We start from the raw sequence: 19845 nt of genomic DNA on the forward strand, positions 1-19845 counted from the left end.
GCTATTCCAGGGATATCCAAGTGGGTGTTAAGCACAATACAACAGGGCTATTTGCTACAGTTCGATCGCCGCCCCCTCACTTCAGAGCCGGCTCGAAACCACTGTGAACACGGAAGCAGCGTGCATGCTTCATTCAGAAATAGCAAGCCTTCTGTGCAAAGGGCCATAGAAAAAGTGCCACCCTCTCTGAGCTGAGTCGGGGCTTTACAGCCGTTATTTTCTTGTTCCCAAGAAAGACGGCGGCCTCAGACCCATATTAGATCTCAGGGTTTTGAACAAGGTGCTTGCAAAAACACCGTTCAAAATGCTTACAATCAGGAAACTCCTCGCGCATGTGCGCCAGGGGACTGGTTTATTTCTCTCGATCTGAAAGATGCATACTTTCAGATTCAGATAAATCCCCGTCACAGGCCATTCTTGAGATTCGCCTCGACGGCCAGGTTTATCAATACACCGTCCTTCCGTTCGGCCTGTCCTTAGCACCCCATACTTTCACGAAGTGCATGGATGCGGCGCCGCACCCCTCGCGGAGTCAGGGTTTGCGAATTTTGAACTATTTGGACGACTGGCTGATTATGGCTCAGTCACATATGGAGCTTCTGTCTCACAGAGCAGTTCTCCTCAGCCATCTGAACACTTTGGGTCTTGCAGTCAATTGGACCAAGAGCTCACTACAGCCCAGTCAGACCATTTCCTTCCTGGGAATAGAACTAGACACCGTGGCAATGACGGCTCGCTTATCTACACAGCCGCGACGCCGTGTTCAGCGACTAGCCGCATCTTTTCAGATGAACAGCCTCACGCCTCTGAAGAAATTCCAGAGAGTGCTAGGTTACATGGCCTCAGCCGCAGCAGTACTTCAGCTGGGTTTACTGCACATCGCCCGCTTCAGCATTGGCTAAACACCACGCGTCTCGCCGGGCTTGGGCCACAGGCCGCCAGCCCATCAAGGTGACTCAGACCTGCATATCAGCTCTGCAGCCCTGGACAGTGGCCGAATGGTATCAGCGGGAGTGACAATGGGAGCTGTATCTCGCCGAAAGTCATCTCGACAGACGCGTCCAACACGGGTTGGGGCGCGGTCTGCGAGGGCTCTCCGGTTTTCGGCCTATGGTCAGTTCAGGAAAAGCTCCTTCACATAAATTGTCTGGAAATGATAGTGGTCGATGCACGCTGCGCGCTTTCTCCCGGTCATTCAGGGTCACCACGTCCTGGTCCGTTCGGACAACAGATCTGTGGTATCCTACCTAAACCGTCAGGGCGGTGTCAGATCCAGGAACCTCTTCCATCTGACAAAACGCATACTGAGTTGGTCCCAGTGCCACCTGCGCTCGCTGAGGGCGACGCACATGCCAGGCCACCTGAATGACGGCCCGGACAGACTGTCCAGAGACAATATTCCCCAGGGAATGGTCCCTGCATGCTCAAACAGTCCAGACGTTATGGCACCTATTCGGCAGAGCAGAGATAGACCTCTTTGCGTCCAAAGAGAACTCTCACTGCCCAATATTTTTCTCGAAGCGAGGACGCAGCTGGCCCAGGACTGGCCCAGACGCCCGCTTACGCCTTCCCTCCCGTCTCGCTATTGCCACAGGTAATGCAGAGGATCAGGGAAACGCGTCACTCGGTGCTCCTCATAGCCCCGCGTTGGGAGAATCAGACATGGTTCCCGGAGCTTACGCAGCTGTCACTGACAGCGCCGTGGCCCATCCCTCAAGCTCGCGGCACAATCCGGCATCCCCACCCAGAGCGCTGGGCGCTGCATGCGTGGGTGATCAACGACTACCCGTCGCTCTGCCAGAAGGAGTAATAAACACCATCATACACACTAGAGCCCCTTCCACGAGAAGACTCTATGCGTCAAAATGGTCTGTGTTCTCAAAATGGTGCACCGACAGAGACCTGGACCCGCGGACATGTGGGGTGTCGTCGCTGCTCGTATTTCTACAAGAGCTGCTGGATAAGGGCAGATCCCCATCCACGCTCAAAGTGTATGTGGCGGCCGTTGCGGCGTTCGCTGAACCCCTGCACGGCCAGTCATGGGGTAAAACGAGCTGGTCATCCGCATCCTCAGGGGAGCTAGAAGGATGAACCCCCGCGCCCCCATCGGTTCCTATCTGGGATCTTTCTATAGTTCTCGAAACTATGAAAGCCCCCCCTTTCGAACCACTTCAATCCGTGGATTTGAAATACCTTTCACTCAAAACCGTTTTTCTGACTGCCCTGTCATCAGTCAAATGTGTGGGAGACCTTCACGCGCTGTCTGTCAGCGCTGCGTGTCTTGAGTTTGGACCAAGTGACTCCAAGGTCATTTTAAAGCCTAGACACGGCTATGTTCCCAAGGTGATCGGTACTCCTTTCAGAGCACAGGTCATTTCCCTATCGGCGCTGCCAGCACCGGATAGCGAAGGCGACGCCAATCTCCTTTGCCCGGTCAGAGCACTGAGATTGTATACTGCGCGCTCCGCTGCTTTCAGACGCTCTGAGCAGCTTTTCGTTTCGTTCGGAGGGCGCACCAAAGGTCTCGCCGCCTCGAAACAGACACTATCTAGATGGATAGTGGACGCTATTGCTGCTGCATACGCGTCAAAAGACCTGCCATGCCCGTTGGGCATTAGGGCTCACTCCACTAGAGGCATGACATCCTCGTGGGCATGGTCCAGCGGGATTTCCATTCACGACATATGTGTGGCAGCGGGATGGACTTCCCTCCACCTTTGTCAGATTTTACAATATGGAAGTGCCCGCTCTGCAGGCAAAACTACTAGCGGTTTATCACGCTACAGCTCCCCTGGTGAGCTGCACTGATGGGACACATTCCACACAGACCGGCACCGCCGCTCTGTCGCTCCCTTCCTACTATGTGCTTATGTATTACACAATCAATGACTCGCATTCTTGCCGGCCAAATATTATTTCCCCACTCATAAGGGCTCCCCGGTCCCCCTTAATTCCCTGGGGCTCATACAGTGGATGCTTGAGCCGACGGCGCTGACAATGGGTTCCCGTGAGCGTAAGCTAGCTTACGCAATACGAGAGAACCTCTCGTAAGAGAACGTATCGGTTACCTAACGTAACCTCGGTTCTCTCTAGATGAGGGAACGAGTATTGCGTAGCCGGCGCGTCTCGCGCCACGCAGCGACTTTTCGCTTCAGTCAATGAAAACCAGGGTTCCAGCCTACGAACTACGCTTTATATGCACTCTAGTCACGCCCATTTTGGCGGGCTTTGATGCAGTGAGCGCCGGACGCCTCTCATTGGATGCGAGTCCGCCCAAGCTCGTCTATAGGCTGCAGCAGTTGCCACAGAGCAACCTATGAGCTCGCTAGCTAGCCCGCTCAAGGTCTGCAGCTGCCGCACTGCGTTGACAATGGATACAAAAATTAAGGATAATTTTTTGGCTTCAATATCTCAGAAAAGATGAATCTTTCCCGTAGCGTAAGCTAGCTTACGCAATACTCGTTCCCTCATCTAGAGAGAACCGAGGTTACGTTAGGTAACCGATACGTTTTAACAGGTTGCTGGGCCCTTGGTCTGTTCTATGGTGTTAGATTTTCTTTAGGAACACGTTAATTTGACAGTGGTCTGATAAAGAAGTCTGTGGTCTGACAGTGGGAGGTAGGAGGTATACATGTAGGAGGGGTCCATGTCTGTAATGGCATCGTCGACTACACTAGCCCCAAGAGCTGAGCAGTATGTGAATCGACCTAAAGAGTCCCCTCAGATCCTAACATTAAGCATATACAGACCCAGGCCTCGGCAGAGACACACTAACGCCTTACCGTTTTTGTTGACTGTACTGTCCGGATTGTTCTGTGTTGTAGTGGTGGGGGTTAGATGTGTGTTGGCTTTCAGAATGTGGTTATTCCCATGGGTATCTACAATGTCCGATTCTGAGCCTGTCCTTGCATTTAGGTCCCCACATAAGAACACATTCCCCTGGGCCTGGAATTGGCTGGTTTCCATCTGCAGCTGATCAAAATGATTATCCTTGTAGTACAGAGACTCTAATGGAGGTATGTAGGCTGCACAGATGTAAAGGTCCTTATCACAGTCTATGATGCCATTTTTGAGTTTAAGTCAAACATGAGGTGAGTCTTTTTCAAGTTTGATAGGTTGTTTTTTAAAGTCTCTTTGTACCAAATAATGACCCCTCCAGAGTCTCTTCCGCTTTTCGCATTACAGTTTTTAAGTGATGGAAATAATATTTCCCTGTATCCTAAAGGAAAGTGACTGTCCATGTCTGATCTGCACCATGTTTCTTGCAGAATAATGATGTCCTGGTTATAAATGTTTTTTAGAAACTGTTTTTAAAGTCTTGGCCCCTAAGATTGTGGAGTAGAGACCTTGAATATTCCAAGAGCTTATAGTGAACGAATAGTGAAATAAATTGATGCGTTTTGGTGGTCCAGATGGCTTACCCCAGTATTGTACAGATGAGATGTAGATGTCTCACCTCTGTAATGTCTGAGGAGTATATTGTGTATTGTACCTTCACTATATCCGCATAAGTGAGCTGCTGTTCTGTCACGTGACTCCTGTTGTTGTGTGTGAGGGTCAGTGTTTGTAGGTTGATCTTTTACCGTTGCACCGCGTCTCAGATTTTTCAGCGTCTCACACATAAGCGCAGCATCTTTGAAGGCTATGGTGTACATATTTTTGTCTCATGCATGGTCAAGTGCTCTGCCTTTCAAAGCTGCCTTGCTCAGGTCTTTAGGCAACATATCAAGTTAAAGGCACGGTGGTGCAGCGGTTAGCACTGTCGCCTCACAGCAAGAAGGTCGTGGGTTCAAACCCTGGTTGCCCCGGCCTTTCTGTGTGGAGTTTGCATGTTCTACCCGTGTCTGCGTGGGTTCTCTCCGGGTACTCCGGCTTCCTCCCACCATCCAAAAGACATGCAGGCTAGGTTAATTGGTGTCTCCAAAAAAATTGCCGTGGATGTGGAGGTGAGTGTGAGTGTGAGTGTGAGTGTATGTCTGTCTATGTGTGGCCCTGTGATGGACTGGCGACCTGTCCAGGGTGTCCCCCGCCTTTCGCCCAATGTTAGCTGGGATAGGCTCCAGCCCCCCGCGACCCTGTACACAGGATAAGCGGTTGACGATGGATGGATGGAAATTATTCAAAAAGTGTTTTCAGTCTGAAAGACCCCTTATAATGTCTTTGCCTAAAGGAAGAGTTTAAATAATCATGCAAAATCATTAGTAATTATTCTTCCATTTCTGTTGAAGCAATTTCATAAAAACTTCAAAGTGAGACAACTCAACAAACTCGATCACACATCATTTTCTCAAAGTTTTCATAATCTGTGATACGTTTAAATGGGTAACAACCTGACCCACCCTGGCACCTGCTGCTTAATGAACAGACCCCCTGTCAGTGCTGTCTGCCTGAATCGCAGGGGCTGCTCACCTCTGTGTGGCTGATGGCTACCTGTGACATGCACCAGGACCTGTGGACCATGCATAATGCATAGCCAGGCCCCCAGTCAGCAGGGAAGTGAAGAGACTGCTCAGAGAGAGCAAAGACAGTGGCTGACTGGAGGCCTTGTTATACAGCTTCGCTCTAAGATTTCCTCATTCAGCCTGAACTCTACAGCAGATGTCCAGGCGAACGCTAGCTGGTGAATGATGGCTCATTCAGTATTTTCTCTCTCTCTTTCTCCAGCAGAGATTGTGGTGGGTGTCATTGTGTGTGTCGAGCATGTAGGACAGGTGCATATACAAAGCATAGAATAGTTAGATTTGTGCCACACAGATCACTGTGTCTGTAAACGTTCATTTAAAAGTGTACCCCATTTATCTTTCTTCTTTCTTGTTATCTCTGTTTTTGCCTTCATCCTTTTATTTTGCCTTATTTTTTTCTACATTTCATGTCTTTATCGCTCAGATGTATTGCATTTAAGCCGCTGAAAGTGACTACATACCCAAGATATTGAAAATGTGGAGGCAAAAAGACAGCTGTAGCAAATTCATCTGTTTTTAATCTGTTTCCTAATATTTCGTAAGTTTCATATATTGGTTTTGGGCTTAGTGTCTCTGCTGACAACATTGTGTCCTGTCCCTGAAGTGACCTGTGCAAAAAAAAAAAAACATCACAGAGACTTTCGCGTGCGCAAGTTAAACCGTTCGCGTGCGCACGTGTTACAGTTTCCGGTGTATAGCTCTTTTTCGATTGCGATGTGCGGTGTTTGCCCCCAAAACAACCAGATGCCTTGTTCAAGTGAGCCCACTTTTAGGAGAATTTGTCCATAATGATTTTACAGCATAATATTTTCATTATAGTTTTACAGCATGATATTTTTGCTCACAGTAAAACAAATATTGTTTTCTAAATCATTCTGTATTTACATGGTTTTTTAAATTACTTTAAAGAATACCATAGTACTACCATTGTAATTTAATATATAATTACCATATTCACATACAATTTAATTTATATGGCACTTCAAGATAATTCAAAGAACACTTTGGTACTGTATGGTACATCACTATATGATTAACTTATTCATACACCATTGCCCTAACATGGTGCCCCCAAGTAAATGTACATGTCCAAAAACATGGTAATGCCATGGTACTTTTTTATGTCTTTTTGTGTAGGCTACTAAATTATTTGATACTCTTTTGGTAGTAAAATGTATTTACCTGCAGTGCTGTTCTCAAGCTGCACATGTTTTGAACTTAATAAAGACCTTCTTCATCACAGGCAAATGACAGGATACATTTGCAGATTTGATTTCCTTTGATTGTGGATCCACTGCAACCAGCGTTATCTGTATTTTTAGTGTTTTAAAATATTCCATGAGCATGTTGCCAAGTGAGAGCATGCACCAAATGAGTCAGCAGCACGTGCATGAGCTTTCTGAGTTATTTATATTGAATCGCATACCGAGTCAGACTGCTTTGCTATCATGTTTGCTCAATTCATTGTAAATTGAAAATTTACCGATTAATTTGTGAGCCTTACATCTTTAGTTCTGATTAAAAATGTAAAGTAAACACCAGGTGCACGCATGATGTAGCTGTGTAGCTTTTGTCAAAGCTTCTCCACTACCTAGTCAAAATATAGCTTCGCTACTAACAAGCTACTTGATTTAAAAACTAGTGAAGCTATGACCTCACTACTCAGAAATGTACAGTAGTTAAGATAATAGATTCGCTAAATGTAGTTAAGCTACTGCCCATCACTTATCAGCTCTTTAAACACTCCCAATAAGTCTGTAACACAGTTAACGATGGGCAAGGAGGAGGCGAGAACCGGCTTGTCAACATAAATATTAATTTAATAAGAAACTTAAAACACAACATAAACAAACACACATGCGTACATGCCCGTAATTCTCTCTCTCTCGAACAATCGTCACCGGCCGCCTTTATCCCTCGCGCGCCTCAACAGGCCGATTGGGGACCGGACGCGCGATATTCCGACCCGGCCCTGCCCCCCTCCGCTCCACATTCCTCCCGGCGTTATCTCAGGCCGGGGTGCCACCGGCATGACTTACACCCCCCATCTCTGGGACGGGGTGCATCTCGTGTGGTCATCCCCGCCTTCCTCGCCCTGGGAGGAGACAGAAGGGGACAAACAACAACAAAATAGGCGAGGGAAAAGGCGAACACGGTGCGAAAGGGAGAGAGAGAGGAGAGAGAGAAAAAGCTCACTCACCGGTTCTCTGATGTACCGTCGCGTGGTCCTCGAACACTCCACACTCAGGCGGACGACAGCCGCTCCAACCCCGGGCGAACCGGAGTGAAACCTTCAACCCCCAGCGGGCAGAACGCGCCTCCGCTTTCCTGGCAGCAAATGGGGACACTCCTCCGCCCCTGGCAGCGGCCCTACCGCTCCGGGCGGTCAGAGAGTTTCTTCCCTCCTCCCCTCACGGACGGCGGTCTCCCTCGACCCCTCCGCGTCTCTGGGGACGGCAGGGCACTCCTCCGCCCCCGGCAGCGGCTCCCTCGCTCCAGGCAGTCGGGGTATCCCGTCCCCACTTGCCCCGCGGACGACGGCCATTCCCTGCATCCGGGCGGTCGGGCTACTCCGTCACCCGGCAGATGCCAGCGGCGCTCCCCAGGGTGGATGGCAGTGTCGAGGACTCTGCGACGGGCATCCCTCCTCCCCCCCTGCTTTCGGCACCAATGTAACACAGTTAACGATGGGCAAGGAGGCGGCGAGAACCGGCTTGTCAACATAAATAATAATGTAATAAGAAACTTAATACACAACATAAACAAACACACATGCGGACATGCCCGTAATTCTCTCTCTCTCGAACAATCGTCACCGGCCGCCTTTATCCCTCGCGCGCCTCATCAGGCCGATTGGGGATCGGGCGCGCGATATTCCGACCCGGCCCCTCCCCCCCTCCGCTCCACAAAGTCCAAATAAGCAATTACATCAAAACCATGATGGTAGAAGATACAGTGCTCAGTACAATCAGCATTGGGACTGGCCAATTACTTAAAGTGTATTCTAGCAGAACAATACTGTTATTTTATCTTGTGTATTTGGTGTTGATTTGAATTAAAAGATAACTGCCATACTTCAGATTGAGTATGTATTGCTGATGAAGAGTGTGTACAGCCTCTCTCTCTCTCTCTCTCTCTCTCTCTCTCTCTCAATTTTCAATTTCAATTTAAAAGTACTTTACTGGCATGATTGTGTTTACATACAATATTGCCAAAGCATTAATACACAAAACAAATAATGAAAAGACAAATAATAATAATAAAATAGTAACAAATAGCAATAAAGATTGAAAATAAGGTGCCAGGTAATGAATCAAATAAAATAAAAAACTATAATAACAATATACACTATACAATCTAAAATAAAATATACATTTAACAGGATATTATGAACATAAGAAAATAAAAGTATTGTGAATGAAGAACATTAAGGCAGTAATTGGTTTCTGAGGGTGTGCATCTCAAAATGAATTTAGCTGCAAATGATGCATGATGGTCCTCCCTCAGAAACACCAGCATCTGATCTGTTTCTGCTGAACTGGAAAACTGTGGCATGAGGTTTGAGAGTTTGTGGAGGTATCTCTCTCTCACCTCTGTAAATTTCTCACAGTGAAGGAGAAAGTGTGTCTCTGTCTCGACTTCACAGACACGTTCCATGTTTGTCTGTGTCTGCCTTTTTCTATGTTCAGACTGTGATCACTGAGTCTGTATTTGGTGATGTTCAGTCTATGTTCAGACTGTGATCACTGAGTCTGTATTTTGGTCTGTATTTGATCACAGTCTGAACATTTTTCTATGTTCAGACTGTGATCACTGAGTCTGTATTTGGTGATGTTCAGTCTATGTTCAGACTGTGATCACTGAGTCTGTATTTTGGTCTGTATTTGATCACAGTCTGAACATTTTTCTATGTTCAGACTGTGATCACTGAGTCTGTATTTGGTGAGGATCCGTCTCTGTTTTGGATCTCTTACAGTGTGCAGATATTCTGCCAGATTATATGTTCTGTTTAGGGTCTGATAACATTCCAATTTGCTTTGGTTTTTACTTTCATTTTCCCAATGGTCCAAATATTAATTTTTGCTTTCTTTTATGATTTGGTTTATTCTGATTTGGTTTTGTTCAGCCGTGCTGGTCTGAAACTGGTGTTTGTTAGTTGTTAGTGGGTTTGTGAGTTTCAGAGCCAGCTGACAAAGGGAACTGGGTTTAGGCTTCAGCTCTTGGATTTTTAAGGCTTCATGTTGCAGTGTGTTAGGGGAACTTGAATTTAGGTGTGTCCAAAATTTGAGGGATCGTTTTTCAATATGTATAATAAGGGGGAATCTGCCTAGTTCGGCCCGGCATGCATTAGTAGGTGTTCTTCTCTGAACTCTTAGAATGTTTCTACAGAATTCTGCATGCAGGGATTCTGTGGGGTGTTTGTCCCATCTTGGGTAATCTGCCAGACAGAGTGGACCCCAAACCTCACATCCATACAGAGCAATAGGCATTATAATACTATCAAAGATCTTACACCAGATTGTTACAGGAATGTCTACTTGGGTAAATTTGCCCTTAATAGCATAGAATGCTCTTCTAGCTTTCTCTTTTAGTGCATTCACTGCCAGACCAAAACCCCCTGAAGCACTAATTTTTAGACTGAGGTAGTCGTAGTGTTGGGTGTGTTCTATTGCAGTGTTCCCCAGAGTGAATGTGTATCTGGTGTCCTGTAATCTGGCTTTTTTCTGGAAAATCTTCATTTTAGTTTTTTTTTCAGATTGACTGTCAGGGTCCAGTTCTGACAGTAGTTCTCCAGCAGGTCCAGGTGGTGCTGTAGCCCTTGTGCAGTAGCTGACAGCAGCACCAGATCATCTGTATAGAGAAGAAATTTAACTTCAGAATGATTTAGAGTAAGGCCGGGTGTTGCAGATTGTTCCAGTATCACTGCTAACTCATTCATGTAAATGTTGAACAGAGGTGGACTCAAACTGCAGCCCTGTCTCACTCCTCGCCCTTGAGTGAAAAATTCTGTTCTTTTATTGACAATTTTAACTGCGCACCTGTTGTCCGAATACATAGATTTGATAGTGTCGTACATTTTACCCCCAATGCCGGATTGTAGAATTTTATAATAAAGACCATCATGCCAAATGGAATCAAATGCTTTTTTTAAATCAACAAAGCATGCATAAATCTTGCCTTTGCTTTTTTGATGCACATGCTGGTTGACTATCATGTGTAGCGTGTGAATGTAGTCGGTGGTGCGGTGGTTTGGTAGGAATCCAATCTGACTCTTACTCAAGACATTGTGCTTGGTAAGGAATGCCTGTATCTGGGTGTTCAGGATACAGCAGAAAGTCTTCCCCAGATTGCTGCTCACACAAATGCCTTGGTAGTTATTGGGGTCGAATTTGTCTACACTCTTATATAATGGGTGTATTAAGCCCATACTCCAGGTGTCAGGAAAGTAGCCAGACTGCAGAACCAGATTGAAGTGTTTTAATAAGGCCTCCTGCATTACTGCTGGACTGTGCTCTCTCTCTCTCTCTCTCTCTCTCTCTCTCTCTCTCTCTCTCTCTCTCTCTCTCTCTCTCTCTCTCTCACTCACTCTCTCTCATATTGCATCTAAGCAAATACATTCATACACATGTAAACACTGGATGTGGAGTTTATTTGCTACATTTCTGATAATCAAATTTCAAATCATCTGGATAAATAACTATTATAAACAATGGAAGTCTATCATTCATTATGTTAGTTAGTAGTTATGACACATTTATCTTGTTATTGAATAAAGGCGTTACGTTCCTGTGTTGTCTGCCCTCTGTTCTCTGTTTCACTATCACGTTGATTTCACTTTTCCTTGTTGTCCGCTCCGTGTTTTCCTTTTCACCCGTCACCGATCCTGCTCCATGTCACGTTTTCCCTGTTGTCCGCCCTCAGTCTCACTGTCCGTGTGTTAAACTACATTTCCCACAATTCCCGGCCTCCCCCACTGCCTGCACTCATCATTGTTTTCACCTGTGTCTCGTTCAGTCTCCACTTTGTCTGTGTATTTAAACCTTGGTTCTTTGTTTACTCTCTGTCGGTCGTTGTTTGGTAAAGTTTCATTTCTTGCATGTCGTCAAGCCTGGTCGTCAAGAGTTTGTTGAGTTTGTTGAGTTTGTTTCATCGTGTTTATTTCTGTCTCGTTGTGTATCAGTTTCCAGTTTTCCCCTCGTGGACTTTTCGTTGTGTTTACCTTTTGTTTCTTATTTGTTTATTCTTAATAAAATAGCGCGTTTGGATCCGCACCTCTGTCTGTCCTGTCCTGCTTCCACACCCAGCATAACAGAACAACCGACCCACCAATGGATCCAGCGGTCTAGCAGGCTAACTACCGGCTGCTCAGCCTGAGGCAAGAAGGCCGACCTATAGAGGACCACGTCCACGACTTCATGGAACTGGCGAGTGTCGCGGACTTCCCTGAATCCTCCCTTGTGGCCTTCTTCAGGGGTAATCTGGACGGTACGCTTAAGGAGCGGTTACCACCGGCGACGCGCTGTTGGACACTCCTGAAATTCGTGGAGGAGACCGTGCTGGTCTGTGGCTTGCCATTCACTGTGGGTGTGACTGAGAAGGACCCAACCTCTCCACCCACTGTGGTGACTCCCCAGTCATCCGTAGCGCCCCCCTGTCATGCCTGCCCCACCTGCCAGTGAGCCAAACCCCATGCCTGTCGTTCCCCATGAGCCTGCACGGTCCACTTCGTCTGCCCGGAGGAGGAAGAGAAGACGGGCTTCCGCCTCCCGGCCCACGCCTGCCCCGGTCTGCGGGCCTGCGCCCACGCCTTCCACGGTGAGCGAGCCAGCGCCCACGCACATCACCGTGAGCGAGCCTGAGTCCTCGCACATCAACGTGAGCGAGCCTGAGTCGTCGTCAGCCACGGTCAGCAAACCCAAGCCAGCGCATTCCATGGTCACCCAGCCAGCGCCTGTAGCCTCGACCGTCCCTGAGCCAGTGCCTGTAGCCTCGACCGTCCCTGAGCCAGTGCCTGTAGCCTCGACCGCCACTGAGCCAGTGCCTGTAGCCTCGACCGCCCCTGAGCCAGCGCCTGTAGCCTCGACCGCCCCTGAGCCAGCGCCTGTAGCCTCGACCGTCCCTGAGCCAGAGCCTGTAGCCTCGACCGTCCCTGAGACAGCGCCTGTAGCCTCGACCGTCCCTGAGCCAGCGCCTGTAGCCTCGACCGTCCCTGAGCCAGCGCCTGTAGCCTCGACCGTCCCTGAGCCAGCGCCTGTAGCCTCGACCGGTCCCTGAGCCAGCGCCTGTAGCCTCGACCGTCCCTGAGCCAGCGCCTGTAGCCTCGACCGTCCCTGAGCCAGCCTGTAGCCTCGACCGTCCCTGAGCCAGCCTGTAGCCTCGACCGTCCCTGAGCCAGCGCCTGTAGCCTCGACCGTCCCTGAGCCAGCGCCTGTAGCCTCGACCGTCCCTGAGCCAGCGCCTGTAGCCTCGACCGTCCCTGAGCCAGCGCCTGTAGCCTCGACCGTCCCTGAGCCAGCGCCTGTAGCCTCGACCGTCCCTGAGCCAGCGCCAGTGGCCGTGACCTTCCAAGAGCCAGCGCCAGTAGCCGTGACCTTCCAAGAGCCAGCGCCAGTAGCCGTGACCGTCCAAGAGCCAGCGCCAGTGGTCGTGCCCATCCTAGAGCCAGCGCCTCTCGAGCCTTCCAGGGCTCCTCCTCCCGAGTCTTCCAGGGCTCCGCCTCCCAAGTCTCTCGAGTCTTCTAGGGCTCCTCCTCCCGAGTTTTCCAGAGCTCCGCCTTCCGAGTTAACCGAGCTTTCCAGAGCTCCGCCTTCCGAGCTTTCCAGAGCTCCGCCTTCCGAGCTTTCCAGAGCTCCACCTTCCGGGCTTTCCAGAGCCCCGCCTTCCGAGCTTCCCGAGCTTTCCAGAGCTCCGCCTCCCGAGCTTTCCAGAGCTCCGCCTCCCGAGCTTTCCAGAGCTCCGCCTCCCAAGCTTTCCAGGGCTCCGCCTCCCGAGCCTTCCAGGGCTCCGCCTCTCCAGTCTCTCGAGCCTCCTAGGGCTCCGTCTATCAAGCCTCTCGAGCCTTCCAGGGCTCCGCCCCTCAAGCCTCTCGAGCCTTCCAGGGCTCCGCCCCTCAAGCCTCTCGAGCCTTCCAGGGCTCCGCCCCTCAAGCCTCTCAAGCCTTCCAGGGCTCCGCCTCTCAAGCTTCCTGAGCTTTCCAGAGCTCCTCCTCTCGAGCTTTCCAGAGCTCCTCCTCTCGAGCTTTCCAGAGCTCCTCCTCTCAAGCCTCTCGGGCCACCCAGGACTCCGCCCCTCAAGTCACTCGAGCCTTCCAGGGCTCCGCCTCTCGAGCTACTCGAGCCTCCCAGGGCTCTGCCTCTCAAGCCTCCCAGGGCTCCGCCCCTCAAGTCACTCAAGCCTTCTAGGGCTCCGCCTCTCGAGCCTTCCAGGGCTCCACCCCACAAGCCTCTCCAGCCTTCCAGGGCTCCGCCTCTCAAGCCTCTCGGGCCTTCCAGGGCTCCGCCTCTCAAGCCTCTCGAGCCTTCCACGGCTCTTCTCCCAGAAACTCCCGGGCCTCCTACGGCTCCGTCTCCCGAGCCTTTCACGGCTCCGCCTCCCGAGCCTCCTATGGCTCTGCTCCCAGAGACTCCAGAGCCTTCTAGGGCCATGCCTCTGAAACCTCCTACAGCACCACCTCCCTTGGCTCCACCTCCAGAGCCTTCCAGGTCTCCCCTCCTAGGCCTTCCTCGGCTCCACCTCCAGAGTCTTCCAGGCCTCCGCCCCTAAAGCCTCCTACGGCGCCACCTTCCTCGGCTCCACCTCCTGAGCCTCCCTCGGCTCCACCTCCAGAGCCTTCCAGGCCTCTGCCTCCAGAGCCTCCTACGGTGCCACCTCCATCGGTTCCGCCTTCAGAGCCTCCCTCAGCTTCATCTCCAGAGCCCCTTGCAGCTCCCCTAGGGGCCACTCTTCCTCCCAGGCCCCCTGAACCAGCCCTAGCCCTGTGGCCACCCCCTAGGTCACCTAAACCTGTCCCTGTCCCCAGGACCCCTGTGCCGGCCCTTGTTCTGCGACCATCTCCCAGACCTCCTAGACCTGCCCCTGTCCTGAGGCCGCCTCCCAGGCCTCCTGGACCTGTCCCTGTCCGATGGCCACCTCCCAGACCACCCAAACCTGTCCCTTTGTGCCCCCATGGACTGCCTAATTGCCCTTGTGCCCCCGTGGCCTGTCTCATTTCCCTTTGTGCCCCCGTGGACTGCCTAATTGCCCCTTGTGCCCCCGTGGTCTGTCTCCGTGTCCCTTGTGCCTTTTTGGTCTCTCTCTGTGCCCCTTGTGCTCCCTTTTCTCTGTCTGTGTTCCCCCGGGTCTACCCCCTCACTCCCTGGATCTTTTGTTTTTGTTCTTCTGTGTAGGTTTTCTTTTGGCTTTAGGACCATCTGGAATCTGGTCCTTTTAGGGGGGGTTATGTTACGTTCCTGTGTTGTCTGCCCTCTGTTCTCTGTTTCACTATCACGTTGATTTCACTTTTCCTTGTTGTCCGCTCCGTGTTTTCCTTTTCACCTGTCACCGATCCTGCTCCATGTCACGTTTTCCCTGTTGTCCGCCCTCAGTCTCACTGTCCGTGTGTTAAACTACATTTCCCACAATTCCCGGCCTCCCCCACTGCCTGCACTCATCATTGTTTTCACCTGTGTCTCATTCAGTCTCCACTTTGTCTGTGTATATAAACCTTGGTTCTTTGTTTACTCTCTGTCAGTCGTTGTTTGGTAAAGTTTCATTTCTTGCATGTCGTCAAGCCTGGTCCGTGTTCCCTACCCGAGTTCAGAGTTTGTTGAGTTTGTTTCATCGTGTTTATTTCTGTCTCGTTGTGTATCAGTTTCCAGTTTTCCCCTCGTGGACTTTTCTTTGTGTTTACCTTTTGTTTCTTATTTGTTTATTCTTAATAAAATAGCGCGTTTGGATCCGCACCTCTGTCTGTCCTGTCCTGCTTCCACACCCAGCATAACAAAAGGTGGGCTGAGTGTTTTATATACCTGAAACTAAACTTAATTAAAGTAAGAAGGGTCTTTGCATGACACCAGCTCTGCCTTTTTACAGAGATATAGGGATCCTGAAGCAGAATTTTTTTTTTTTTTTGAAGGGGGTGATTTGTCGTTTTTTTTTTCATGCAATCACAAATACTTACATCCCTGTTGACTGATAGGACTGTTTTTTTGGTGAGCATCCATTATGTTATATTGAAGATCCAGCTTGTTTTCAAACATTTTACTCCAATGAATATATCTTAGAATGGTATATTTGTGAAAATAATTTTCTGTATAGACCATTCCTTAAAGTCGTGGTTGCATACAAGCCACAGAACATTTCCACCATTATTGCTCAGGAAAAAAGATACAGTTCATTGAATGTTGTCAAATTTAGCATGGCATGTTTTAAAACTATATGGTGTAAGTTGAAATTTGGCTTTTCAGCTAAATTTAAACCGTAAAGAAATTATAATACACTAAACAACAACGGTAACACACAAAAATAATAACAATTAGCCATATAAACCATCGTTTTGACCAACAGATATTGTAATTAATACATTGTATAAAATTGCAACATATGAAGCACATGTAACAACCTGCCCCAACATTTATAGAAAATAACCCTTTGAAGAAATTGCAGTATCTCTTAATTTACTCATGCTGAAAACAAGTACATTTGTATAATTGAGTATGCAGTAAACACAAAGATTATATTTGCCTTCATAGATACAGTAGTGGAAAATAAATAAGGTGTGGAGAAATAGCTTCCCTTAAATGCTATACCACAGGGAAATTTTGAACTGTACTTTTTTTTCTCTCTCTCTCCAAATTTCCAAAATTAGATTTTCAAGTTATTATGGAAGAATCATTGCTAAATTAATTTATGAAACACTTAAGTTTATTCATTTGTTCTGGCCATTGAGACATAAGTGTCTTAAAGTCAAAATGCAATGAAAATGGTAATTTCACTCTGGTCTAGAATTAATCTAGAACTCTTCCAAAAAATGGGGTGATCTCCTTAAAAATACTAACGCACAATAACTATGATGTCTCTACTGGTGCGAAGAAACGAGGGAAAACAGTTTAACCATTTCATTATAGTGTATATAAATCATGTCTCTTCATCATCTCTAAGTCATATCTCTTTCTTCATCATGTTGTTTTCTGACACTTTATTCTGTGAAATCAGATCACTGCTTTTATTATTTATTGTGTTAAATAATCTAGATTCACTGAAAATGTGTCAGGTTACCATAGTGTTTAAACAGAGAACTTAGAGGCCAAACATTTCTAAAGTGGCAACACAATCCTATGTGAAGCACTCACTTGTTAAAAAAACTTGTAGATTGATATCATATTACTGTGTGTAATGTGCCATTAAATTTGATATAGAACATTATTTCTCACAAATCCCTACATATAATATGGTACAAATCTCCTAAATAAACTATACTATACTGCATTGAATAAGATTAATAAATATAACAGAATTCAATTTGAAATCTATCAAAGCCTTCAGGGATACAGTATGTGAATACATCTATTCATCTCTTACAGTCTAAGCATGTATGGAGATATATTAGCCTCCTCATGTTTTAGACGTATGTATAAACGTCTATACTGTACAATAATCTTAATGATGGTAATCACTGATGTGAAAGTTGAGGACTGGGCTTGCTGTGGAGACAGCTGGGGTAACTATCCTTGAAAATGGCTAATTTTGCTATCTGCACACAATAAAAGTGCTTTGACAGCGGCTCAGAGTTAAAGTACTTTCAACATGACTGCATGAAGTACCTATGCACACAAAATGAAACCATATACACCTTAGAGAAGAAATAAATTGTTCTCTGAGCCATTCAGCATGTCATTTCTCATTGTTGAGAATTCTTAGTTGTAATTCGCAGAGACCTGAAGGACCTTGATATGAGGCAAGCAGGAAATGTAAGTGCAGCGTAGTTCTAGCGAGAAGACTAGCAGCTGTACATCATCGCACCATTAGCTGGGTAATTCCCAGCCAATCACATGTAAGCCATTGCTTTATAAGTCTGCTCACAATCTATCACATTGCTGTTTCAGTGTGCAACCTCCACCACCCCACCACCACCAGTTGAGTCCCGTCCTGCACGGGGGTAGGCTCCTCACGCCTGCCTCCTATCTCCAGCAGGATATGACGGTTCCGAGTACTACAACTTCGGACCACCAGAGAGAGACATTACTTTTCTGATTTATATTCATCAAATAAATGTAATCTTCATTTTCACTTAAGCCTGCGAGTCTTCCTTATAGAAATGCATAAACACTCATTAAACACTCCTAAGTTAATTAAGTCTGCAGATTCAAGTAAGCAACTGTGACACAATTAAATAACAACTTACTAAATGTTAAAGTATAAATAACATTCACTCTTGACCAAAATTCAGTTTAAAGGTGCACAGTATTTTGTTTCCTCATTTAAAAAGTTTTACTCCTAAAGAAAGGAATAGTAATTTTAAACATATGTATAAAATCATGACCACTCATGTGAGATAAAGAGTCATATCATTAACCTTATAAAATCTCTTTTATTCTACATGGGGCGGGGTAGCTCTAATGGCCATTTTAGGATCACATGACCAGCTGAATACTACTTGCTTAATCTCAGTAACTGCCCTGTTATTGGACACATTCATTAATTTATTAAATTAATTCTGTTTTACTGTGTATTGTGAATTTATACAATGGCATCTGTAACTGAAAACAATACTGTGGTGTCACTGTAAGCCAACGTAAGTCACTTCGACACTTCAAGGTATTTTCTTAATGTCAACTAAAAATGTCCACAGCTATCATTAGAACATCAGAACCTAATCAGAATCAGTGCTGTAACCACCATAGACATTGAGGGAGACATTTTCCCCTCAATATTCAGATTAGTGAGTGACCAGTAAGGGTTTGATGGCTGATTATTACATTCTGAATATCTGTCTACACCCTTATTCAGAGCCATTATAACTGAAGCTACCAGAATTTGTTATACCTGCTATCCTAGCATGCTTAATAAATGTGGTATTGCCCTAAATGCAATAGAATCATGGTGGTTTCTGAAACATTGTTTGAAAAGACCTGCAAGTCCTGTTTCAAGTGTTTACATTCTCCATAATTCACCATGTTCTTCCACAATGCGCCATTAGCACTGTGTTGATGAAGCAAGTGTACAGTGAGTCCTGCAAGAATGAGTCGAGGTTCTGTTAAATGTAGGTGGGAGCAATCACAGTATTTTCATAATCAAGAAGAGACTATCCAGATCTACTGCTTGTTTCCTCAGTGAGATGTTGAATAGAAAGTAGGATGCATCTTAATAAGATTGAGAATTAGCTCTGTGCCACCAGGGTGAGAGATGCCATCTAAAACATTCTGCCGAGGAACATTTTAATTTCTCTGTGCTCACCCACTGGTTATCTCATTTTATTTGACTTGTGTTCACAACCACTGGGCCCTAATAAAATGCTAAGATGGGTTCTGAGATTCGAAGCCATAGTTGTGGGGAGAGAATTTAAATGATTTAAAGGAATAGTTCATCCAAAGATGTAAATTATGTCATTATTAACTCACACTCATGTTGTTTCAAGCCAGTAACTATATTGTTATTTTTTTACATGTAACACAATAAAGATACACTCTGAGAGCGAATCACCTTTTTAGAAACAGACATCGCCTGTCAGTCAACTCAAGAAAGTGCATGCACATTAGTTGAACCAGCCTAAAAAAATATCATTTTAAAGCATGATCTGATGTGAAGAAGCACATTTTATGATAGGGTACAATGGAACTAAAGGCTCCGTGGAGTAAAAGGCTCCATTGATTTTACTTTCTCCCAAAACTCTAAATGGCAACAACAAAAACTACCACTGTATTTTTTATAAACGCGTGTTTGTCACTATACATTGGAAAATGTTCCTGTTCCTTGAGATCTTTGTGTGTAATGTCTAAAGGTTGATTTTGAGGCAATTTTGAGACAAAATACTTAATTGTCAGAATTTCAGTTTTGTTTAAAGTCATTAAATCAAGCATTTTTCAATAACTGCCCAATAAGTGAAAGGATAGTATTAGGGTAAAAGGTCCCCCTGTTGCAGTTGCTAAAGATCCCTCTTAAATAAATAGTTTTTCTAGAGTGGGAGGAATAGATTTGTTATGACATATGTTAAAAGTGGGCTCACATTGAGAGATTAGTTTGTGTATAGAATAATTGAGATGTAATAAAATGCCAAATGTGTTTGAAACTAACAGGAAATGGTTGACTTTCTTGAAGTGGGTATTTTAATTAGGCCTACGCATTTTAATTTGTTTCTCAAAAACACATATTGCTGTCTCAAAATGATTTGCATTAGTTGACAAAT

The 19845-nt window shown here is 46.6% G+C and overlaps 1 protein-coding gene across 1 annotated transcript in view; it reads left to right on the forward strand.

Moving 5' to 3' along the window:
• Positions 1-2143: 2143 nt before the first annotated feature.
• LOC127663229 (uncharacterized) overlaps positions 2144-19845 on the forward strand; it is a 516242-nt gene continuing 498540 nt past the window's right edge. The window contains exon 1 of the mRNA XM_052154758.1: positions 2144-2370. Within this exon, the coding sequence (XP_052010718.1) occupies positions 2146-2370 (225 nt within the window). The 5' untranslated portion in view covers positions 2144-2145. The remainder of the gene's footprint in view (positions 2371-19845) is intronic.

This window comes from Xyrauchen texanus, chromosome 23, assembly GCF_025860055.1.
Source record: "Xyrauchen texanus isolate HMW12.3.18 chromosome 23, RBS_HiC_50CHRs, whole genome shotgun sequence".
Taxonomy (NCBI): domain Eukaryota; kingdom Metazoa; phylum Chordata; class Actinopteri; order Cypriniformes; family Catostomidae; genus Xyrauchen; species Xyrauchen texanus.